Consider the following 26,552-nt stretch of genomic DNA (forward strand, 5'->3'; position numbering starts at 1 on the left):
AAAAATAGAAACAAAATCAAATAAGCAAAGAAGACTTAATGAATGAAACGAATGAAAGAGGAATGTGTAAATATTCATCTCTCACTCTCTCTCTCTCTCCCTCTCTCTCTCTCTCACTGTCTCTCCCTCTCTCTCTCACTGTCTCTCCCTCTCTCTCTCTCTCTCTCCCTCTCTCTCTCTCACTGTCTCTCTCTCTCTCCCTCTCTCTCTCCCTCTCTCTCTCTCACTGTCTCTCTCTCTCTCTCTCTCACTCCCCCCCTCTCTCTCTCTCCCTCTCTCTCTCTCCCTCTCTCTCTCTCTCTCTCTCTCTCCCCCTCTCTCTCCCTCTCTCTCCCTCTCTCTCTCTCTCTCTCTCTCCTGCTCCCTCTCTCTCCCTCTCCCTCTCTCCCTCTCTCGGTCAGACACCTGGGTGAGGTTCAGACTCTCCAGGCGTCTCAGAAGCGTGAGATAGAGGAGCTGTATGAGAAGATGGGGAAAGTTCCTCCTCCGGGCATCGTGTCTCCGGCGGCCATGTTGTCCAGCCGACAGCGACGTCTCTCTAAGAGCGGAGGCTTTCCTTCATCACGCAGGAACAGCCTCCAGAGACTCGAAGTACTGCCTCCTACAGGTGTGTGTGTGTGTGTGTGTGTGTGTGTGTGTGTGTGTGTGTAACTCACACCTCATGTTTAACCCCATGACAAGATTTTCTCTTCCTGAAGAGTACCTGTGGAGAGATTGGAGGGAGAAAGAAAGAAAATGAAAAGAGAACTTCCAGGTTAATCGTACTGTTTCTGTAATGAGCATTATCTCTCTCTCTCTCTCTCTGTCTCTCTCTCTCTCTCTTTCAGGTATTATGAGGAGGAACTCGGTCAGTAACAGCAGTAACGGCTCTCAGGAGCGAGGGGCTAAAGGGGTGACCTTCGCTACAGACTACAGAGTGGTGAGCACCCCCTAGTGGACACACACACACACAACAAATATATATATTTTTTAATATAATGTTATATCTTACTTTCATTCATTTCTAGTTGATTATATTTTAGTGCGCATGTTTTTATTTTTCCCCGTGACTGGATTTTTCTCATGAAGGTCAGTTTGATTTTTCCCGTGTGTTTACTTCAGTTCAGCTGTAGAGTGATTTAACCTTCACATGTTCTCCACGTCATCATTTATTACTCACGTAACACACGCGTGGAAGACATGCCGTATGTACTGTACACGGGATTTCACCTCTCTCTCTCTCTCTCTCTCTCTCTCTCTCTCTCTTTTCCAGTGATCCTGTTCTCTCAGACAATCCCTGTTAATCCGCCCTGACCACACCGGCTGACAGGAAGTGACATCACGGCCTTGTCTCCAGCCGTAACGTCGCTCCAGGTGTAAAAAGAAGGAAAGAAAGAAAGAAATAAAAACTGCCAGCGTGAGTCTGAGTGAAAGGAGCGAGACCGCGTTCGTTCCATCAGCTTTAATTCACAGGAGGCGTGAATATTATCGAGCAGCTGTGCATCACCTCATCATGACATCGTCCACCGGTGTGTGAAAACTCCGTGCGTCGTATTCACAAAGAGTCTGATCTCGGTATTAAGAGTTCTCTGAACTGCCAGTTCCTTCTTAAAATCCAACCCCGAAGCACCTGTTCATCTCACTATTAGCACTCCACTGCTACTGCAGCAAATCACCGCGCGCCAAGGAGCCCTAATACGCGTTACTCTGCCACCTGCTGGTCATTTATGATTCGGCACCGTTGATGAATCCACTCTATTCAACCTCTGTTCTTAACCCTTTACTGGGCAACAATCCATTTATCTCCAATGTTTTGACAGGCAACAACACAAAGCGACCATCTTTCTACATAAATAACAAAGCCATGCCACGTCACATGACCAGGAAGTGCACTTCCTTTTCTGCTTTTACAATTCACCAACTGATTCGAGTAAAAAGAATCCACGCAAACTGGTTTTTTTTTTCTCTGTAAATGTACTCATGCCCATGCGGTAGAGGGTGAAGTCGGACCGCCCCACATTTTAAATACCAACACGAAAGGTTTATTCTGAATTTCTCTGTAGTTTCCGGGCGCGTTGCGGGTCGACGTTACAGCTGCGGTTCTCAGTTTGAGTTTATTTGGGAACTCGCATTTTTCCCCTGATAGTTTCAGTTTCCGTGATAGTTTGTGTTAAGGATAATAACCTCGTTACGTACGTTCAGCTTTCACGTTCGGCTTTTCACAGTGTCCCGTGCGCGCGTGTGTGTGTGTGTGTGTGTGTGTGACCTTGTGGATGATGTTTATTTTTTAATCTGAATGAACAAATTGCTGGTTTATAAATAAGAATAATAATCCTGATGAGAAAACTCGCCTTTCTAACAGAATCAGCTGTGTGCCAACGCGGACGTTCGTTTCATGGAACAAACGCCTCAAACTTTTATTTAGACATGTTTTGCACATCGACGTTTTGCACAAAGCCGTTTTGTCATATAACTCAAAGTTTCTCGTATACGATGTTCTTCTTTTTTTATTAGCATTTTTTTTTTTAAGCAGATTTTATTTTACCTTTTGAGAGTGTTTGTATGAGTCTAATGGACTTATAATAACAGGGTGGGTGAGTTAAGTAAACAAATAAATAAATAAGTTAATTAAGAAATAATTCAATCCACAAATACGCAAAAAAAAAAAATTTGCCAAATGAAAACATACGAATACATTTTCAATCATTTTTGATTCATTTTAAATCGAATAAAAATTAAGCAAATGAACCGATTGATTATTTTAACTCCACAAGCTTCACTTGTATCTGTATTTTTTGTTTTTAAAAAAAAATAATAATAATAATTTTAGTGATTAAACATGGACAAGTTTGCTATATTTATAACAACTAAATCTTTTTTTTTGTGCTGGATTTATTTTTATTTCTTTTCTTTTTTTTTTTCTTTGTTGAACTAAACGAATCGGGAGCGATCACATGACCCCCTCCACGTGCTGGTGTGATTTGAGGTCTAAAGTTCTGCCTGCGTCGTGACTTATTCGTTATTAAGGACTTCATTAAGGTCTTCAGACTCCTCTGGCCCCATGACGTCGGCGGAGTTTTAAGAAACGGACGTGTATTTTTTTGTTTTTTTTTTTAAATATCGTATCAGAAGTGTTTCTTTATCTCTAAACTGACACGCTGCACTTTTTGTGTTTCTGTGAACACCACACGCACTCTGTACATGTACATAAACTTTAACGTAAAGCGTCGTAGCTCCCCCCCCCCCCCTCCTCCTATGCAGTCCTGTAAAGGAATGTGATCTGATAAACGACGAAAGACGACACGATAGAAAAATGTGATGAAACTGTGAACTTTGAACTTTTTTTATTTTTTTAACACATTAAAGGTTTAGGAAACTGCCGGACGGCGATCGTGTTAAGAATCCATGGTTTATATAGAAATAGAAATAGAACTAAACGAGAATAGGCGTGTATATATATTGCGATAAAGAGAGAGACGCGCTGCGGTGTATGTTACTCGCTGAAAGGCGAGGTTTTATCGACATGCCGTCTTTTATGGTGTTTTCTTTTGTTTGTTTGTTTGTTTGTTTGTTTGTTTTTTACTCACGTGTTTGATTCCTGTTTGAGAAACGATGATTGTAAATATATTGATAATAAAGTTCAATGGCTATGAAACGACTCGGAGCATTGCATCATGGGACGATACTCCAGAACAAGCTGCTTCCAAAAGGGATTTTTGACTTTTATTTTGTTGTCTGAGCGAGGATATGAGCGATCGCGCTGTGAAAACATCGGACTCTGTGTGTTTTTGTTTGTAGCGGTAACTGCAGTACAGTGCGGTACACTCATGGAGGAAAAACCTCCGGTCCTGGCGAGCAAAGCTTTTATTTTCGGAGCTATTTTTAATCCTGGACTGCGTGTCTGGGGTTTCATGCGGTTCTTCATTCTTTCTTTCATTTTTTTTTTTTCCTTTTTTTATGTAAAGCAGAACACAATCATAACTTCCCCAGACGGCCCCCAGCACCATCACCGGCTCCGGGGCTTCACATCCTGCACAGTTCCTCGTCCTTCTTCACAGCTTTCATGGGTTATAAATAACCCCAGCCGACCCTGAATCATCAGAGACAGGAAGCAGCGGGACGTATATATATATATTATATTATATTATATTATATTATATATATATAGCTGTATTGTTTGCAGTCGAGGTTGTATCAGGTCGTACTGGAGCAGGTGATCAGGAGTTTTAGTTTTTCTCAGCTCTCCTCCTGGTTAGAAAGTACGGTGGGCTGTAAAATGATGTAATCCTTTAAACATGTCCATGTACGGGAGCGGTGGCGGATTTCTCCCTCGGCGCTTTTTCCTTCCTCACCACTTTGACCGAAAAAGGCCAGAAATGAAGACGCTGTTTATAGGCTGCGTTAATGTTCTTGATGAAGACGTGTGGAACGGATGAAAATGCCTAGAATGTTGCACCGCGTGTTACCTTCACCGTACATCCTGCCTGCTGGATCGCCGAGAAGATCCGAGCAGTGGGCCTTTTTTGAGGCCCCAAAAAGTGAAATCCCATCATTTGACACCAAACACGCCACGATTTCCCACAACGCTCCTTCATGTCACTCCTTATTCGTGTTCCTGTTGTTACACGGTACTTTATTCCACCAATCATGATCGTCCATCTTAACAGTCGATGTTTCACCTTGTAGTGAGACGCACACAAGCCGATTAGCTCGTGAGCCGAGTACACGCGTCTACCAGACTAGCTCCAGACGTCTGTGGTTGCTGTTGTTATTGGGACCAGAAAACGTTGGTCAGTTTTCGCTCAATCCTGGCAGATTTACCTGCCGAACATACGATTTTTGGGTCCTTATTAAATACGTATCTTCTCTATGACCACAATAGTCATCTGTTTGCCCCGGACAGGCTCCTCCCACAATGGACGTCAGTAGCGACAAGTCACTTGCAAGTGCGGACGTAGGATAAGTCGTCGTTTTGTTGAGATTTGTGGGCGGGGCTAAATGTAAATCAGCTGAACGCACATTAGTGTTTATGAGCATGCACGCTTGAGTACGAAGCCACGTTTTTGGTTGGAATTGATTTTTTTTCATCACCACCCACATCCCCACCATGATGGTGATTAGATCATCCAAATCTGTCTGCCAGAAGATCAGCCACGACTCAGCGCTGATAAACCGCCCTCCCCTCCCCTCCCCTCCCCCGAAAACATCTCACCCCCAACACGCAGCAGAACGTACGCTCTGAAACCCCGCTCAGACACGCTCGGGTGCGTTTCACACACATTTGGCCCGGATTTGGTGTGAGCCACTGTTGGCGTTACCATAAAGGAACCTCATGTGCCTGAAATGAAGCGTGGACTTCACCGAGCTGCCACGTGGGTCGTATTTTACACCACGTATTAAATTATTCCTCTTCCACAGACAGAAAAATCTCAAACGCTTGCGAAGAAATCCGATTAAAACGACCCACTGTGTAGTTCCGCCTAATATTTTTCCATCACACACTCCGAATCAGGACAGATATTCAACTGAAACCTGGTATTGATGTGTTGTTATGTGTGAAGGACAGTGCTTAGCCCTGCTCACCCAGTGATACCAGAATGCTTCTGTAATCTCATCGTGACCTTCTCAATTGAAACCTAATCAAATCAAGTTCCTCGAGGTTCGCACCCTCAAGGCTTGTGAAGATAACTCTCCCGGCCCTCGAGACGCCCGGCCTGCAGTCGATGACGTAATCGATCCTTTATTGATCTGCTTTATTGCCCTGAGACGTCACTGTATTCAGTCAGTGTAACAAATTAAACCTGTGGCCGCTCTGGGATTCACCGTGTTTGCTGTTTGTCTCACGACTGGCTGTATCGATCCTTCTCCTTCACACACACACACACACACACACACACACACCCATGCCTCTGTGAGCAACACAGCAGGTTAAAAATCAGTCACGAAGAAGTAGGGCTGCAAACCCTAAAGTGTTTAATACCAGCAATTTATCTAATGAATTTTTTTGTTTTAAAATAAAGAACTACACTTCATACTGTACTTTTTTTTTTTATCCTTTTACAGCTACATCTAATGTTTGTGCTCGAAACAGCCGTTCTCTCACCAGCCTCTCTTTGTTTAGTGCGAAAAGCAAGAAAATATCTTAATTATGGGCAAATTTTTTAACATTTTTTATTATGGGATGCAGATTATGTATTATTATTATTATTATTATTATTATTATTATTATTATTAGGGGGCCAATCACCAAAAGTGCATAGGCACCCTATTGTTATTCTACCTTTTCTTCTTCTTCTGGCTGGGGTGTCTACCGCGGCCCATGGAACCGTCTGGTAAAAATTTGTGAAATTTGGCACACCGATTGGGAAGGGTCTATGGAACATCCTGACCAAAATTGGGCCAACGTTCTAGTGCCACCTTCGGGTCAAATTTGGGCCGAATTTGGAAGTACGTCTATGGTCATAACTTTTGAACCGTGTGTCCAAAATTTAAAAGCCAGGCATCCCTAGATTTCCCTGGTCGAGTAGCGATCACGCCCGCAGGTCAGAGTAGAAACAGACAACATCACACGTCATAGCAGTAGCGGCAGCTGCAGCAGATCCTACAGTCAGTGTTCGTGGTCAAAACATACACATCATGAGTGAAACTACAAATCACTCTTGAATCCCTTCGCCTGAACTCATGACTCTGCTTGAATCTATGAATGTGCGGCCTTCACTGAGTCTGAGTGCTTGGCCCCCGAAAATACTGCTTGCATTATTATTATTATTATTACTATTACTATTAGTAAGTCAGTAAGTAAGTAAGTAAATTTTATTTATATAGCACATTTAAACACAGCAAAGCGGACCAAAGTGCTGAACAGAGTAAGAAAAAGCAAAATAGAAATGTTTATTATTATTATTATTATTATTATTATTATTATTATTATTGGCAGATAATTTAGCTTCTTTCTAGAAAGAAAGACTTAAAATGAGGAAAATTAGCTTGAAATTAGTCACAAATGCCTATAGGTTTGAAAATCTGGCCTTTGGTTTGGAAGGAAAGGAAATATTACACAGATCAGACTTTATTTAAGATATTTTCACTTAGGTGATCCTTCATGTCTTTTTGAGCTGGATTTCTTTGCAGAACTGCTGAGTAGGTCTGGACTGTTTGAGTGTGGCTGAAAGCGTCACATGATTTTGACGGATTCTTCAAAGAGTTCTTTGTTTAGTTGAAAGGGATCAGCACTCTGCTGTAAGAATCCTTAAGCATTCCAGACTGGGGTTTTTTTTTTTCTTTCTTTCTTTCTGCAAGTCGATTTCCCCCACACTGTGATATTTACTTAGTGTGACTTCCTGTGTGCTTTTCCTAAAAAAAAAAAAAACCCCTGCCAACAGGCTAATTAGTGTCGCTACAAGCCCTCGTCTTCCTCAGGACCCCTGAGACTCATCCCTCAATCAAGGAGGTCCTGTCTTTCTCAGCTGCCTCACACTGTGGCCAAATCAAGGACTTGGCCTGGGGTAGATTAACAGATAGACCTCGGTAAGGGCGGAGGAGTCAGACGTGCAGCCATGTGAAAAGAAATCCAATTTCGATTATTGCACTGGCGCGCTGTTGGGGCTCATGAGACTAAAAATCAAAGCGGCCCAAAATCGTAGACATCGTGAGGTTAATAGTGTGTGCGTAACGGCTCTCGAGGTCGACTGAAACCTAAAAATCTCTCTGTTTATTCAGTTACAGTGTGTACGCACCAGACAGCATGCAGCACACGTGTGAGCGTGAGAGAGATGGTATTCCGATGCAGGCTCGGCTTTTATTGACGTCCGAAGACGTTCCGAGGAGACAGGCTCATCCATCACGCCTCACGTCGCACCTCAAACCTGAGTCACAGGGTCGTAGTGGAGTTAAGCAGAGAATCTCTAAAGCTATAGTGAGAGAACTGGCTCCTCCTCTTCACTGATGGTGATGGAGCGTCTGTCTCTCGGTGTTTATTTTAGATGAGGCTCAATAAACGGGGAGTGAGGTGTAGGACAAGAGGGGGCGGAGCTTCCTTAGTGGGTTTAACATGTTTATCCCCCTTTTTTTTTTTACCCCTAGACCACACCCCTATTCCACCTTTTGATTAGCACCTCAATGGTGCTAATCATCAATCCCAACCCCAGCCTCAGACTCAGGCGAACATTCATTTTCTAAATGATAAATTGTAAAAGTTTAGGAATTGTGTATGGAAAATTGTGTTGTTGTTTTTTTATCCATGTGGAATCTCAGGACTTATTGTGCATACACCATTCTGTAAAATCAGATAAAATGCGGATTTGAGGAACATCTCAGGAATACTGTATGAGCGTAGACTTGTCCACCTCTAGACAGCATTGGAGGCTCTCACGGGCCTATTTTTAGGATTTTCCAGAGCCGTGTTGTTGTCCGGAGAGATGCCAGCTGGATCAGCCGTGGATCCTTTTACTCTAGAGGTTTGTATCTGGGGCAAAAGTGGAATTCCTGGCATCCACTATCTTTAATTCCTGTATAGAACATTAAAGCCTTTGTGATAAAGCCCAGTTTGCCTGGTTATCAATTTGGAGATCCGTATCGCAGCCTCAACAAACCTAGATAACGTTCTGCTGCGTTCGCCCGAGCGTACGCCGAAACAAAACAAGCTTCTGTTAAACTCTTCTGCAGATGTTTACATTTCTTCTGTCGGTAGAGAATGAGGAATGTTTTTCATGCTCTCCTATTGTCATGTAACAAGCTCTCCCCTTGTCCCCTCGTTAAACCTTTCGCCTAAAAGCAAACGCAGAAGCAACACCTACCATCACAACGTACTCACGAAGCCACTATCGCTGATTCTCATTACGGTCAACTCTATAAAAGACACGCCGTAAGTCATATTTAGTAATATTCCATGTGCAACGCATTAGGCAAGCGCTAAACAAGCTGGAAAAACATGAGTAAGACAGATGTCATGGGGTTTTCGAGGAATTCCCAGACACGTGGAAACACGAATAAGACAAGAGTTGAGTTATAATTGAGTTGTATCCAACCACAACCACCACACACACACACACAAAAAAGATACACACACACTCATTACCTTCAAGTTAGTGCACGCTACTGACTAGTTATGGTTTAGCTGCTAGCTAGATTTTTTTTTAGAAGTGTAACTATAAATGGATAAATAGTATGACGTGACGTTTTTGTTTTTTTTTACCTACTGTATGATGTAATTTGCGGTGAAAACACGGTCACATTCATCATACAATTCATCATAACAACCCAGCGTACTAAATAGCAAAGCCGCATGAATAAGCCCCGCCCACTAACCCACCTTTAAAACATGTTAATAGAGTATTGTTCTTGAAGAATATTAATTCATAATATTATTCAAAAATACCTAGGATTTTCTTCAAATAACAGCATTCATTCATTGAATTTATTATATAAATTATATATAAAAACCCAGTGAATTTAAAAGTGTATAAAAAAGTAGTTATAAATATGAAATCTGCTTATTCATATTTCAGTAAGCTCCACCCACTATCCCATAAAATACTGTGTAATATTATTATATAATAGTAATGGATAGTTATGAACTTCCCTACATGACAGCATTCAAGAGTAAGTCATTATAACACCTTAGAGTACTCATAAAAAGCCCCGCCCACTTCCGTTAACATGCTCTTATATGAATAATATGATATCATTTCTGTATATTATTATTATTGTTGTTGTTAATAATAATAATAATAATAATAATAATAATAATAATAATAATAAACGTTCTCACGTTCATAAGCCGTGTCTTATAATAAGTCAGAAATGAATGTAAATGTGAATAAAAATATTCATAAACAGGAAATCCACTTAATCATTTTGATAAGCCCCACCCACTATATGATATACTGTATAATAATCAGAATACAATATTAATAAATAGCTATAAACTTTCCTACATAACAGCATTCATAAATTAAATTTATCATACCGACTCAAGATATATAAAAGTACTCGTAAACATATAATCAGTTCATTAATACTTGAAGCAAGCCCCGCCCACTAAGCAATATACTGTACAATATCATTATATGATGTTAATGAGCAGCTTTAAACGTCCTACTGAACAGCATTCAACAGTTTAATTTATTACAACTCAACATGTATAAACGCACTCATGAATATATAATCAGCTCATTAACGGTTAAGTAAGCCCTGCCCACTATACAATATGCACTGCATAATAATCGTTATATAATATTAATGAAGAGCTCTAAACTTACCTAAGTGCTTCCACAAATTCAATTCAATCATTTAATCATATAAGTGTAGCCTATAAAAGTGCTCATAAATATTTAAGCAGCTCATTAATATTATAGTCAGCCCCGCCCACTTTACGATATACCTCATATAGGCCTAATATTATTATAATAATATTAATAAACAAGTACAAACATCCTCACAGAAGCGCCTTCACCTCAGCCCGCTAGGTGCTCCATAAAGAACAGTATAATCTGTGTGTAAATACAGGATGTAGGCAAGAGCCAATCAAAAGGCTCTCTCACAGAACAGGCTACTATAGCCCTGCCCGTGTATGAATAATGCGCGAGGCCCCGCCCACTAGGCGCAGAGAGTGCAGAGAGAGAGGTGGCGGTGTTCAGCTGGTCCTCCTGACTGGATGGCGCGGCGGTGACTTGGCGTCGTTTCCTCGGGATTGCGCGCGTGCGTGCGTGAGAGCGTGCGTGCGTTTTCGGGACTCGGCGGAGTGGAGCAGCGCGTGAAGGAGATCAGAGGAGGGTTTTTTTTCCCCCACTGATAATAATAATTTTAATAATAATAATAATAATAATAATAATAATAATAATCTGCTGGAGAGGAAGAACAAAACAAATCCCAGAGCACGGACACGGAGGAGAGGGAGGAAGGACGAGGTAAGATCGGGACTGGGTTTCATTTCCACACTGCTGTGTGTGTGTGCGCGCGTGTATGTGTATGTGTGTGCGTGTGTGTGTGTGCGCGCGCGCGAGAGAGAGATTGATTGCGCACGGAAGGTGAAAGAGACCGAGGCGCTGCATTACTCCTCTCCTCTACTGCATTACTCACAGCATCTGATTACTGACACTCAGGTACAACCGGAAGTGCCCTATTAATCTCTCCTTCTGAACGTCTCTTATAAACGTCTCCTTATGAATGTCTCCTTATGAATGGCGCGTGCAGACGCGTCTTATCGCAGCTCCACGTAGGCGTTTCACTGTTTGTTTTATGACCAGGAATAACAAAACACCTCGCTGCCTTCCTTCCCTGCGCACTGGCACTGGCACTGGCGCGGTTTGGACATGTATTTATCCTCCTGCTCCACACATAAACTCTACAAATACACATCCATAACCTACACGTATTCATCTGATCCATGAACATCATACACGCATGGAAAAAAAAACCCCCACGAGATTATGTGCTCGTGCTTTTCTTTTATCACCGCACCCCCCACCCCCCCTTATTTATTTATTATTTAGTTTCCTTATTCATACTTGCCCTACATTCATCTCACTCTGCAGCTAGCACGCTCTCTCGTGATTGTGAATTATTGTTGAAATCAGTCATTTTCACTGGAATTTCCAAAGGAATGCAGCTTGCTGTTTAATGCTGTAGCTTTCTGGAGGTCGTAGTAACGTAGAAAAACACCTACAAAGCTAGCTAGAGACACTGCTGTCGCTCTCTCTCTCTCTCTCTCTCTCTCTCACACACACACACACACACACACACATGTATGTAACATATCTATGTTTACCTGCAGAAAAAAGTTCATGTAACATTGATGACGGAAAGAGGTGGAGGAATATCCTTTCAATAGTCCGTTAAATAGAAGAATAATAGCTGTGTCTGATCATTCGCGCATACATCGGACTCGTGTCGACGGTTACACTCCTCACACTATACGAGGTCTGTACGATACCGCCCGGATTCCAGGAGGTGTGGAATAAGTGCGATAACCTCTTACGCGACGCTACGAAGATCCTCTGACGGTAGACCCGCGATTAAAGAGGGTTGTGCTACGTTCACACACACCGCGATTTTATGGATGCAAGTCGCCGGTCGCTGTACTACGAAGTCGCCTGTAGGCGTTCCTACTACTGGTTGCCATAGTAACATGGGTGGCGCAACTAACATTCTACTTTTGACAATGAAGCAGTTTTGCTGCTGAAATAAAACATATATGCATGGTGTCCTACGAGATGAAGGAGAAGCGGGTGTGCTCGGCCAGCTACAAAGGCACAAGCGCCAATTAGCTTAGCTTAGCTTATGGCCTTAGCGTTGTTAAAGCAAAATAATAATAATAATGGAACACACTCACTGTTTGTTGCAGGCGAGTAAAATCCCGGTGTAGCTCCTGGCTCAGTAAGTGAGCGTCACCATCAGGGTGTCAGTCACTATGTGTTCCGTGGTGAGCGGGAGCCGGGCTGCAGATCTTCGGCCGTGGCCTCCGTGTTTCCTGGCTGAAGTGTCCGGGTCGGTGCTGCCCGTAAGGCGTAATGTGTCATCATGTGTCGAGACCAGTCGGTATAAGTCGAACACTGTCACCTGTTTCCTGTCGTTTCTGTGTATAATCTATCCACAAATCGCACATCGGGGCATAGAACACGTACAGAAACAAACCCAAACCAACACGGAGAGCTAGACCTGTGATTTGACTGCTGTTTTTGATCATCGCTAATTCTTTACCAGGTTTAGACTCTCCCGTTTGGTATTTCTGTTACGATCCATGTTCGACACGCTACTTCACGGTTGCTGTGATGAGAACCATCGAGGGTTCTGTGGTTCTAGCGCTGTCCTGACAGTCAGCGTGTTCTCCTGTGATGGCGGTAATAAATACTTCACAGGCTGCTGTGGAAAAGTGATTAGGGTGGAACGGTGCTGCGGTCAGGCTTTGAGCGGCCTGATTGAAGCACTTGAGTGAAAATCACTTTAGCCGCGCGTGTGTGTGTGTGTGTGTGTGTGTGTGTGTGTGTGTGTGTGTGTGTGTGTGTGTGTGTGTGTGCGCGCGCACCGTCACCAGACTGCACTATCCATCCTGGTCTGGAGGTGTCGGCTGAGGAAATATCCCAATCATAATTGAGCACTGCAGATTGATGGTTGACTCCGTGGCTTGGGTTGTGTGTGTGTGTGTGTGTGTGTGTGTGTGTGTGTGTGTGTGTGTGTGTGTGTGTGTGCGATCCTCTCAGGATGAACAGTCTTGAAGGTACTTAGCTAAACGCGAGTAAATTAGCAGGACCCCTGCGCTTCCACTTGAAGTGGAAAGAAGTGACGAGCATATTTTCTTAAAAGGAGCCTTCGATCCTCAAGGCAAATGAGGTTTAATTTAAAACGCGAGGCTGTTTGGTGGAAGGAGGAGGACTGGGGAGGACTAACAGACTTCACCCCACTTCACTTCAATTAAATATCATTTCTCGTCTGTGCAGCTCTGTGAGCAAAGCGGCTTTCCAGATGTAGATTTAGATCCCTGACGAGCGAGCCAGAGGAGACCGTGGTGAGATGAAACTCCCTCAGACCACACGAGGAAGCTCCATGAAACAGATCGTAGATCTTCAAGGAAGTAGATCGTTGATCCTCGACGAAATAGATTGTAGATCCTTGATGAAATATTGTTTACTGATTTGTCCACCGGCGCGATGGACCCCACTGACATTTCGGCTGTAACGGTGTCATTAAATATCGTAATAGATCATCGGCGCAAATGTCGCCCTGTTATCCCGTTGTGTTCACCTGTTTGCTGTTCGTTATAAATGCGTGCTGCGGGGGTTTCCTCCGGGTACTCTGGTTTCCTCCCCCAGTCCAAAGACATGCATGGTAGGCGGGTCGGCGTGTCTAAAGTGTCCGTAGTGTATGAATGGGTGTGTGAGTGTGTATGTTATTGCACCCTGCAATGGACTGGCACCCTGTCCAGGGTGTACCCCGCCTTGTGCCCCATGCTCCCTGGGATAGACTCCAGGTTCCCCGTGACCCTGAGAAGGATCAGCGGTGTAGAAGATGGATGGAGATTCTCCAGTTAAACCCGGCGGTTTCTGTCTGTCGTTGCAAAGTCGTATCTTGTCCAATGGTTAGTCCAATACTGTGCTTCAATCAGATCCCTGGGTTGTGAATCAGTACATGGTGTACATGAGTTGGAGCACTGGTAAGGACCCTGGCTCACTACACCTCGGGACACGTGAGTAGAAGAGGCGTGACTGCGTACTCGCGTTGTAAAACGTCACCACTGGCATCTAAATTTGTTCGCTTAATCCCACGCGTTTCTGTCCTGGTACTGCAAGCAGGTCGTCGTTAGGTAGTGGATTTTAAAAAAATCGTTAAACACTTAAAAGTCGTTAGACGCAAGCAAACCGTGTAGAGATCAAACAAAGTTAAAAATCGCTAACGTAAGTAATCACGCGAAAGCCATGACAACGATACTTACGTCTGTAGACAGTTTGTCCTCCATGTTGTTCGAGCTGAGAGGCTTCAGGTCATTTCCAGTAAGGGGACACAGTGACATCGATGCTCCCTGGTTTTCGCGGTGCATTGTGGGATTTTTTTTCAGGGAGCGGAACGTTCCAGTGCACGGTAAGGATTTTACGATCGAGCCAGCCCTTAAAATGGCCGCCTCGCCGATCATTCCCCAGACTGGTGAACCCGGGAGACGACCGAGACGCACCCCAAGCTTTGTTCTGCAGCTCTGTGTCTGCTTAATTTTTTTTTATCTTGACCCTTGACCCATCGCCTCTTTTCCTCGTTTCTCAGAAGCGTTCGAACCGCCTCTCGCTTCCGTACGCTACGATCCGTCTATTAATCAGTCGCAATCAGGTCTCGGTAGCTCAGATTTGAAATCACTCGACTGCAATCAGAGGATTCAATCTTCTAGTTTGTGTGTTGAGTCGCAGTCGAGGATTTATCATCAAACAAGCGGCAGGAGAAAATCACAGGTGTTCACGCAGAGCTGATTGGACGAGGATAATCGCGGGTGCTTAGCTTCAGCTGTTGTATTTTTTTTTTTAATGACCCACCTGGATCCTGGGTCTTAATCACAGAAATAACATTTTAAAACGTTTCAGTCATCAGCCTTCAATCTTTTTTTTTTTTTTCCCCCCCCTGCTGACTCTAAAACCTACACCAGATGCTTCATGTCCTCGACCCCCAGCAGCAGCACCACCGCCTGAAAAGCTATTTTTGGGACCCGGTCCTGGTCGTGCAGGTGGTGTGCGACGCAGACGTTCTCCCTCCTCTCTAGTCTGATTCCTGATCTCCAGTGTTATCGCGTCACGGTTCAGGGACATTCCAGGAAGAGGAACATGATCCTGGAGACACGAATTCCTGAGAACGCAGGTGGGCCTCAGAGGTCTTATCGCCAGTGTCTGCTGCCCCGCATACGCCCCTATCACACAGGGTTTACCCCCGTCAGGGCAGGACATGGAGAACTGAGGTGGATTTTTTTCCACATTCCTATAGGTCGTATGTCACTATTAGTCATTATATGTATGTATGTATGTATGTATGTATTTATTTATTTGTAGAGTGTGTTCTGAGAGACGCTGCGGTTGGAGCGATGCTGAAACACTGATCTCTTTTCGTTTTATAATAAGTACGAGTGCGTATGAGGGAATTCTGGGAAGTCTAAAAGACAGCCAGACCATTGTGATGATGGAAAAGTGAGTGTTGTTGGAGTGTTTTTTCTAGTTTTGAGCCCTAGCCACTTCATTGCTAGCTCTTATTGTAGCTCTCAAAAAAGCCGTTACGTCGCCAGGCAGCAAACGTGAGCGTGGGCGTGTCTTTGAGTCCTTATATGGTGTTATGACTGCGATCGTGTTTTAAGGCAGCAGCTGTATAACAGTCTCTTTTTGGATTCTATTTTCTGTTTTCTCCGGTGTAAGCGGTCAGCTGTTGGTTCTAATTTTATTTATTTATTTATTTATTTATTTATTTATTTGAATATTTACTTTATTTCAGAACTGTCTCCAGGTTTATGGATGAAAATAAAGGAGAAATGAACCGGAACTGAGGTTTTTTGGAACAGTGGGCGGTCACCGTTCAGCTCTACCCATCGGAATGTGGGTGTGTCTTTAACGCCATATTTGGAAGCCTGTATTAAGCTTATCGACGGTTCTCATTGCTTAAAGAAGCAAGTTTTGTAAAGCGGCACGGCTACGAACGAATCTCCGAAATGTAATAGTGACTGTACAGAATGTAGTCTGCACAGCCTTTTAAAGGTGGAACGGTTCCAGACGGATTTGTCCAAGATGGCCGCCCTGTAACCTTCTAGCGTTCAGCTACACGGTGACGTCGTGTTCGTTTGTGTTCATGGACGACGGGAAGTCCCAACGCGGACTAATTCCAGTGAAGAAGTGGGTGTGGTTTAAGGACGGAAAAAAAGAGCTGCTTATTGCAGCTTTAACACACTAACACACACAGATCCCCTTTTTTCGGAAGCGTTTAAGAGGACATATTTGTTATTTTTACACACGCTGTTCCTACCACAACCGGTTAGTCGGCTTGAAGCGGGTTATTCAAGGTGATGGCTTGCCGAAGGCCACCAGACATCTGTGCTCTCTCTCTCTCTCTCTCTCTCTCTCTCTCTCTCTCTCTCTCTTTCTCACACACACACACACACAAGTGATTTGTGTTTGAGGTTTAGTAATTCCCTCCTGCAGTCGGCTGAACTCTCACTCGCGCCACCTCCAATGGAGAATGTGACCTGAAAGCTTAGATTCAATCTGACAGATCCTTCCTCCCTCTCTCTCTCTCTCTCTCCCTCGCGCTCTTCCTCCCTCTCTTTCCCTCACTCTCTCTCTTCCTCCCTCTCTCCCTCGCTCTCTCTCTCCCTCGCTCTCTCTCCCTGTCTCTCCCTCGCTCTCTCTTTCTCCCTCGCTCTCTCTCCCTGTCTCTCCCTCGCTCTCTCTCTCCCCTCTCTGTCTCTCTCTTTCTCTCTCTCTCTCTCTCTCTCTTGCTCTTTCTCTCGCTCTCTCTCTCTCTGTCTCTCTCTCTATGTCTCTCTCTCTCACTCTCTGTCTCTCTCTCTCTCTCTCTCTCTCTCTTGCTCTTTCTCTCTCTCTCTCTCTCTTTCTCTCTCTCCCCCTCTCTGTCTGAAAGTGTTTCCTGTGTGTTGCACGCTCTAATGTGAGTATTGCAGCAGCTTGAGAAGAGGAGACTCGAACAGACGTTAAAACACGGCTTCTCAGTTCCTTTTATGCTCCGCCCTCTTACATCCATAACGCTGATAAACGGCTGTGTGTATTCCAGATGGCGTGACATCCAGCCCCACCACCACCATCATCACCACCATCATCTCCCCCACCATCATCATCACCATCATCACCACTACCATCATCTCCCCCACCACCATCATCATCACCACCATCATCACCACCACCACCATCACCACCATCATCTCCCCCACCATCACCACCATCATCACCACCATCATCTCCCCCACCATCATCACCACCACCACCATCACCACCATCATCTCCCCCACCATCACCATCACCATCATCACCACCATCATCTCCCCCACCATCATCACCACCATCATCACCACCATCATCACCACCACCATCATCACCACCACCACCATCACCACCATCATCTCCCCCACCATCACCATCACCATCATCACCACCATCATCACCACCATCATCACCACCATCATCTCCCCCACCATCATCACCACCACCACCATCACCACCATCATCTCCCCCACCATCACCACCATCATCACCACTACCATCATCTCCCCCACCACCATCACCACCATCATCTCCCCCACCATCATCACCACCACCACCATCACCACCATCATCTCCCCCACCATCACCATCATCACCACCATCATCACCACTACCATCATCTCCCCCACCACCATCACCACCATCATCTCCCCCACCATCATCACCACCACCACCATCACCACCATCATCTCCATCACCATCATCACTACCATCATCTCCCCCACCATCATCTCCCCCACCATCATCACCACCACCATCACCATCATCACCACCATCATCACCACCATCTCCCCCACCATCATTACCACCACCACCATCACCACCATCATCTCCCCCACCATCACCATCATCACCACCATCATCACCACTACCATCATCTCCCCCACCACCATCACCACCATCATCTCCCCCACCATCATCACCACCACCACCATCACCACCATCATCTCCCCCACCATCACCATCACCATCATCACTACCATCATCTCCCCCACCATCATCACCACCATCATCTCCCCCACCATCATCACCACCACCATCACCATCATCACCACCATCATCACCACCATAATCTCCCCCACCATCATTACCACCACCACCATCACCACCATCATCTCCCCCACCATCACCATCATCACCACCATCATCACCACTACCATCATCTCATATATCATGAGCGGCTGGTGTAAACATGCTAGCAGGGCTAAGAACTCCCTGTGCTTCAAAGATAAAAAGACGTCCACGTGAGATTGTTTACTCTTAAGACGTGTCGGATTTTCGTTGACGCAAGCGTAGAAAATAAAAAAAAAACACTCACACATTTGTATGAAGATGCGAGCAGCGAGGCTGGGGCTGATTTCTTTCTCGCCCGGACTGTAGACTCGACAGTCGCGCCACGTGATTTCACAAGTAACACATCATCGGCAGCGATCGAGAAGGCGCACGTGTGAAATACAGTCGCGGGTGTGATTGTTTACCCCGTTATTATTCGTTTTTCTCTGCCCAGCGTCTTTGTGAGCGTTTATAAATAAAATGCTGTTATATTATTATAAAAGTAGCTGGATTAAACACGCATTGTCTCATCAGAGCGCACGTTACGCGAAAGGACGGGTGACGGAACTCGGGAGCGAACGCGTCTCACTGATATTAAACGTAAATATGAATTGCAAACAGTGCATGAGGTCATTCACTTTCCCAGAATCCAGTTGGAGGCGGTCACAGCGACGCCGCGTCATCACCCCACCGCGTCGTGGATTATTGTCCTGTAGCGGCGCGACACGCTGTGGTTTAGTCCTCAGTAACGCCGACTCGGCTCCGTTTCACTTCCTCACTTCCTCTCCGTCGCGCTCAGACGCAGAGGAACTCCATCACCATCATCGCCGTCTTCAGCAGCTCGTCTCTGTTCCGTTGCTCCGGACAACAAATCTGTCATTGTTGCGCCAGATGTCAGTCCGGTGACCTTTGACCCCGCTGCCCTGAGGGTATATTATTTATGCGGTGTGTGTGTGTGTGTGTGTGGGGGGGGGGGGGAGCGCTGCTTGGACATGTGCAGGATGTTTTATAGATTGTGCACATCGCTAATCTCTGTACTTTTTCATCGTCGGTGCTGATTAAGCGCGGGAAATCATCTCACAGCGTGCTCACGTTTCTGCACCACAGGCCAGCAGGAGACCTTTACCCTGAAATTTGTTTTGTTCTTGTTGTTGTTGTTGTTGTTGTTGTTTTTGCTTTGCAATGTCAAATTTCTCACTTATTGATCTGTTGACTTTGGCAGGTAGATACACAAAGACACACGGCCCCTGGGGGAAATACAAACTACAATACAAAACAAATTGTTTTGACTGTTGCCTCTTGTGTTAAAGATCCTTGCCGTGTGTGTGTGTGTGTGTGTGTGTGTGTGTGCTGTCAGGCTTGGTGCAGCTCTAAAAGTAAATGTCTGTCATTAAAGTAAAGGTCAGGTCCAAGCCGTAAACTTTACCTGCTGTTTAGTTTCCATACGCTCGGGTTTTGGGTGGTTATTTTAGCCACGCCCACTTTTTTCTGTTTTTAGATTTGACGATCCTTCACTGTTCCCAGCACGATGTTGGTTATTTTCCTATAACAGCACGGCCCGGAGTGTTTTATTCCCTTTTTTTAAAAAATCCGTTCATGTGTGAACGAGCTGTTGCTATAGAAACGATAGCGTGTTAGAACGAGCGCTTAAATATAAACCTGCGCTCATAGAGAATTAATCAGCACCTCCTGACCAATCAGAATGCAGAACTGGACAGCGCTGAGGTGTATCCAGGTTCTGCTCCGAGTGTGACATCGCGTGTCACCTTCTGCGGATGGGTTTATGTCTATTTTTTGCCGTTTTATCCGAAACCTGACCGTCCTGACCTCCACGCGTCTCTGTTCTCGTCCTCGGTAACGAAAAACCGCAGACGAACGAAAAAGACAACGGCGCGGACTCATAAGGAGGGCGGGAGAACAGCAGAGGCTTCGGAGATGTGCGTGTTGTTAGAGAGCAGACACACGAGGGATAGATGTGTTTTCATCTTCCATCTAGTTTGTGTGTAAATTCGGACGTCCTCATACACTCCGGACTGATTTACAGCCTCGGAGACGAGTGTGGAGACTTGAGAACATCAGTTCTGTTGTTACTCAGCACTTATTCTTCAACAGGAGCCTTATTAACATCCGCAGAGGTGTCGCAGTTATTCACACTGATCATGATTTAAACTATTATAAGAGTCTCTTCACGTCTGTGACTAGATTTGCAGCAAACATTTCAAGTTTAGCGATGACTGAGACTCTTTGTTTTTACCCACCACTCAAAATCACAGACTTCATCATCGTCATTAGTGTGAAATGACTCAACTGATTCGCTAAATGTGAAAAGAGAGTTTCTCGGTCGTAACAGAAAGATTCACTGACTCAGTTGATTCTCTGAAGGACAACGGGAGTAAATCTCAGTCATAATCGAAAGATGCTCTGACTCAGCTGATTCACTGAACGAGATAGAAACGATTCTCGGTCATAACCGAAGGATTCAGACTCAACTGATTCATTGAACAAGATTAAAGTGATTCTCAGTCATATCTGAAAAATTCACTGTCTCAGGTGATTCACTGAACGAGAGAGAAGCGATTCTCGGTCATAACTGAAAGATTCACTGACTCAACTGATTCACTGAACGAGATAGAAGCGATTCTCAGTCATAACGGAAGGATTCACTGACTCAACTGATTCACTGAACGAGATAGAAGCAATTCTCAGTCATATCTGAAAGATTCACTGACTCAACTGATTCACTGAACGAGATACAAGCGATTCTCAGTCATAACGGAAGGATTCACTGACTCAACTGATTCACTGAACGAGATAGAAGCAATTCTCAGTCATATCTGAAAGATTCACTGACTCAACTGATTCACTGAACGAGATAGAAGCGATTCTCAGTCATAACTGAAGGTTTCACTGACTCAACTGATTCACTGAAATGAGATAGAAGCGATTCTCAGTGAATCAGCTGATTTTTTGAATGAAAGAGGAGTGAATATCATTTCACTCGTTTCAAAACTGAAAGAGTCGCTTTATCAACTGATTCACTAAATGAGAAAGAAGTGAATCTGAGTCATAATGGAAAGATTCACTGACTCAGATGATTCACTGAATGAGAAAGAGTTGAATCTTGGGCATAACTGAAAGATTCACTGAATCAGCTGAATTGTTGAATGAAAGAGAAGTGAATATTGTTCAAAACTAAAAGAGTCACTGAATCAACTGATTCACTTAATGAGAGAGATTCTCTGAAAAACCTAATGTTCGATGTGATGAATATTAGTGAGTGTGTATCGTTACACTTTCTCATACACACTCTCTCACACAAGCACAGTGAGCGTTAGCGTTAGCATTAGCTTCACACTTCTCACTTTCTTATGCTGCCTGTACAATAATTTTTTTTTAAGCGTTTTTAGTCACTCCAGTGATTGGATGCTGGAAATGAACTACTATTAAGTTAATATCAGTTTTTAAAATATACTTTTTAAAAATATATTTGTATCTTGTATATTGGTGCATTTATTCAGAGCATCACAGGTCATTTAGCCAAAAGGTTTGTAAAATGTGTAATTTAATAGAGGAACATGAGACCTCAAATATTCAAATGTGGACCCTCCCCCCTCCACTCCCATTTAAATATGCAAATGTTATGGAAATTCAAACCGTTCTCAAACAGTCCCATACGCCCTGACCGTTGAAGTGCGCGTGATCTGCAGCGTAGGGAAGACAGACGGAGTGACAACGCGATGTTTAGGTGAAAGAGGGAGAGAAAAGGCGAGGCGGAGAGAGAGGAAGATGGCGGAGGATTCCCTCAGGATCCTCAGGAATCCCGGACTGCGATGGATTGTTAATGAGCGACTGAGAGAGGATTCTGAGAGGATTCGAACCGTTCTGAGATTAATGTGTGGGGAATAAAACTCAGCGTCACGCTGTTAGAGTGAAATAATCAACAGCGGCATGGTGTGATGAAGCGGAGTTGTTGTTATCACACAGACGTTGTGATATGACAGCACATCCTGAAGTGTTTTATTCCTCTTATACCACGGCAATTTGGTCAGCACCTTCTGGCCAATCAGAATCCAGAATTCTGTGGGATAAATCTGAATGAGAGTTGTTTTAATAGAAAAGTTCGAGCGTTTAAGGATTGTTAATCGCTTAAAATAGTCACAGTTATCGTTTGCAGCTCGAAGATAGGAGAGCTGTGTGAGTGTGTGTGTGTGATGTAGTGAGTGAGTGTTTGTGATCTAATTCCTGCAGCAGGGATCTGTGCTTGTCCCAGGCCTTGTCTGTGTCTCATTAATCCCATCAGCGAGACGCGGGTCGAGAGTAATTCCCTCCTCGGCGTGCAGGACGTGAGCCGCGAGCTTGCCTCTTTTCCCGAAGGTCACGTGATGGAGCTCAATAAGGGCTGCTGACATCACTGCCTCGCTCAGGTCAAGTTTCCCCTTCTCAAATCCTCCAACACCTGACGTACGGCTCCGCATCAGAGAGCAGGGATAGCCAAGGAGCTGTGATGAACATCTCATTCATGTTTTTGTTTCTTTTCTTCCTTTCCAAAGGCTGGAGTACTGGAGTTAAGTCATGTAGAGCAGGCGGGAAACTGTGCCGTACGTTATTCCGCATGACTCCAGAGATCCTGAATGGTTTTAGGACTGAGTCATTTGTTCATCTCATTAAAATGGGTCTGAGTTTTCCTACAAAATAGGAAAAAATAGAAAATTCCTTCTCGGTCATATCTGAAAGATTCACTGAATCAGCTGATTCACTGAACGAGATAGGAGCGATTCTCAGTCACGATTGAAAGATTCATGGAATCAGCTGATTTGTTGAATGAAAGAGGAATTAATATCATTTCACTCGTTTCAAAACTGAAAGAGTCACTTTATCAACTAATTCACTAAATGAGAAAGAAGTGAATCTTGGTCATAAGGGAAAGATTCACTGACTCAGCTGATACACTGAATGAGACAGGAGTGATTCTCGGCCATAACTGAAAGATTCACTGACTCAACTGATTCACTGAACGAGATAGGAGTGATTCTCGCTCATATCTGAAAGATTCACTGACTCAACTGATTCACTGAACGAGATAGGAGCGATTCTCGGTCATAACGGAAAGATTCACTGAATCAGCTGACATATTGAATGAAAGAGGAGAGAATATCATGTCACTTGTTTCAAGACTGAAAGATTCACTGACTCAGCTGATTACAAGTTTAAAGTGATTCTCAGTCATATCTGAAAGATTCACTGACTCAGGTGATTCACTGAACGAGATAGAAGCGATTCTCGGTCATAACCGAAAGATTCACTGACTGAACTGATTCACTGAATGAGATAGAAGCGATTCTCAGTCATAACTGAAGGATTCACTGACTCAACTGATTCACTGAACGAGATAGAAGCGATTCTCAGTCATAACTGAAGGATTCACTGACTCACCTGATTCACTGAACAAGATAGAAGCGATTCTCAGTCATAACTGAAGGATTCACTGACTCAACTGATTCACTGAACGAGATAGAAGTGATTCTCAGCCATAACTGAAAGATTCACTGAATCAGCTGACATATTGAATGAAAGAGGAGAGAATATCATTTCACTCATTTCAAAACTGAAAGATTCACTGACTCAGCTGATTCACTGAATGAGAAAGAGTTGAAATTTATATTGTAGCACCAGACAGTAGTCTACAGCTCTGTCCCAAACTGTATACTCCTGTCCTACATAGGATGCAATAAATTCTGTGCCACATGTTTGGAGCTACAGTTTAGTCTGTTTAGTGTGCTTTTTCACATCTGAATCGGAGTGAAAATGATTCTTTCGGTTCGTTTTCTGATTGGTTTTGGTCTATTTTCACACGGAATGCAATTAAAGAAGCAACAAAGTAAGGAAATAAAACCCCAGCTGTGCCTGAGGGATACGTGTAGTGCTGAGAAATCATGAGAACATGGAGCTGACGCTGAATAAATAAATTATTATATATATATATATACAGTATCTCACAAAAGTGAGTACACCCCTCACATTTGTGTAAATATTTGATTATATCTTTTAATGTGACAACACTGAAGAAATGACACTTTGCTACAATGTAAAGTAGTGAGTGTACAGCTTGTGTAACAGTGTAAATTTACTGTCCCCTCAAAATAACTCAACACACAGCCATTAATGTCTAAACCGCTGGCAACAAAAGTGAATACACCCCTAAGTGAAAATGTCCAAATCGGGCTCAAAGTGTCAATATTTTGTGTGGCCACCATTATTTTCCAGCACTGTCTTAACCCTCTTGGGCATGGAGTTCACCAGAGCTTCACAGGTTCCACTGGAGTCCTCTTCCACTCCTCCATGACCACATCACGGAGCTGGTGGATGTTAGAGACCTTGTGCTCCTCCACCTTCCGTTTGAGGATGCCCCACAGATGCTCAATAGGGTTTAGGTCTGGAGACATGCTTGGCCAGTCCATCACCTTTATCATTATGCAGTATTCCAGCGTGATAACGACCCCAAACGCACCTCCAAGACGACCACTGCCTTGCTAAAGAAGCTGAGGGTGAAGGTGATGGACTAAACCCTATTGAGCATCTGTCATTTTGGAAAATGTCAAGCTCCTCCGAATATCGTTTGAGTTTGCTCGATTTTGCGATCATTTCTGCGATCGCTAAATCCTGAAGGGACTGACTTTTTAGTATCTGAATTTTTAGCCGAAGCTTTGCTGCAGTTTATTACGGGTTCATAATATGTCAAAAAGCCTGTAATTACAAGATGACGGCTCGTTTGTGTTTTGTGTTTTTGCTTTCCTGGGCAGTGAAGAAAAGGGGGCAGGGCTATAACATGACTGACAGGAGCCCCTTTCCTTCAATCATTACATTTGAGACTATTCTTTTGCACTGGCTCAGGTTAAACAGCGAATACAATTCACCTGGCGGTATCGATTAATGAATGATTTACCCACGAGGGGCGTGAAAGACACGTTTACTTCTGGAGACGGTTACTTTCGCTTTGAGCTGGCTTTATCTAGGTGAAATTTGACCTCTGTGAATTCGTGAGCCTCGGCTTCGTGAGTGAACAGAAAACTGTGTAGGGCGGGACTGTGAGCGCTCGAAGACGTACGCTGGCGGTTTTTGTGGTAATATTCTGCTTTTTGTTTTCTCTCTCTCTCTCTCTCTCTCTCTGCCTGCTAGGATTTTCTTGCTAGCAAAGCAAAGTTGGCATCCCTGCAATAAAAATATCGACCGGGATGACATCATCAGCTTTGCAGGTCTTTAATATTTATACCTTGGCCTGGAACAGAACAGAGTCGCTAATGCACCATTAAATCTGCAACCGAGCCAGACCCGGGGGTTACACCGCGCTCACTGTAGTAACTGCTAGCTGGTGTGTTCCTCTTGAGCATTACTGAAAGAAAGAGCGTGTTAGCGTCAGTGCTAGCGTGGTCCGAGATATTTACAGATCTGTGATACGAGGGAGGTTACGAGAGGGAGAGAGAGGGAGGGAGAGAGTTAATACAGTCGTAGACGTTTCTAAAGGGAGGAAAGCAGAACGTGACCGTTTGAAGGAGATAGAGGATGATGGATGAAGGCAGGGAGGCAGGGCGGAGAGAATATATTTTGGTGGACTGGTGTTTATTGAGACTGAGCCGTATCTCGGTGTGGATCTAAACTGAGGCGGCTGTGTGGAGGAAGCGGCGACGGTGACGGCGCCAGTAAGCAAAAAAACCTGCAGAAGAACGCGAAACACAAAACCATTCACAAACCACCCCCCCCCCCCCTCCTCCTCCTCCTCCTCCTCATACCGTCGAGCTGGACCTTCTCCGGGCCGGGTGAAGGTTGTTCTGTTTGCGTTTCGTTCGCGCTGAATGCCTGGAGAGACGCAGATCGCAGCACACGAGCAGACGGATTTAATCATGAAAACAATCCCGGCGAGTAAAACGCCGCTTCGCCGCTTCTTCAGGGATCCGATCCCGTCTCGTTTTATCCGGCGTGTTCCCAGATACAGCCGATGAACGAAGAGCTCGTCCGAATCAGGGGGTGCCAGAACTTCTAGCCGGGTTACTTTCGGGCAAAAATCTTTAACGTGAGATCTTTAACATGGCTCCTTAAGTTTTTGGCCCGTAATTCACCCAGGATTAACGCTAAAGTTCCTGACCTCGCTCGTTTTCGCCGTCGTTAGCCGTATGCAGATGACCAGGTGTATGACATCACAACACTCTCTACCTGGCACTGTACGCGTTCGCTTTCAGAGTTTCACGCTTTTAAAACAACGTCGGGGGGAAAAGAAAACGCGACCGAATGTTA

The 26,552-nt window shown here is 44.4% G+C and overlaps 2 protein-coding genes across 11 annotated transcripts in view; both read left to right on the top strand.

The window, feature by feature from the left end:
• wnk4b (WNK lysine deficient protein kinase 4b) overlaps window positions 1-2,623 on the top strand; it is a 67,575-nt gene extending 64,952 nt beyond the window's left edge. For all 9 annotated transcript variants that reach the window (XM_053612369.1, XM_053612372.1, XM_053612374.1 and 6 more), the window contains 3 exons: window positions 402-607; window positions 828-919; window positions 1,253-2,623. In XM_053612369.1, the coding sequence (XP_053468344.1) occupies window positions 402-607; window positions 828-919; window positions 1,253-1,255 (301 nt within the window). In that variant the 3' untranslated portion in view covers window positions 1,256-2,623. The remainder of the gene's footprint in view (window positions 1-401; window positions 608-827; window positions 920-1,252) is intronic.
• Window positions 2,624-10,810: 8,187 nt separating this feature from the next.
• The window catches only part of tanc2a (tetratricopeptide repeat, ankyrin repeat and coiled-coil containing 2a), a 131,477-nt gene continuing 115,735 nt past the window's right edge, over window positions 10,811-26,552 (top strand). For both annotated transcript variants that reach the window (XM_053613353.1, XM_053613354.1), the window contains exon 1: window positions 10,811-10,886. The gene's annotated coding sequence lies outside the window, so the exon portion shown is untranslated. The remainder of the gene's footprint in view (window positions 10,887-26,552) is intronic.

The sequence above is a fragment of the Ictalurus furcatus genome, chromosome 24 (genome assembly GCF_023375685.1).
Source record: "Ictalurus furcatus strain D&B chromosome 24, Billie_1.0, whole genome shotgun sequence".
NCBI classification, from domain to species: Eukaryota; Metazoa; Chordata; class Actinopteri; order Siluriformes; family Ictaluridae; genus Ictalurus; species Ictalurus furcatus.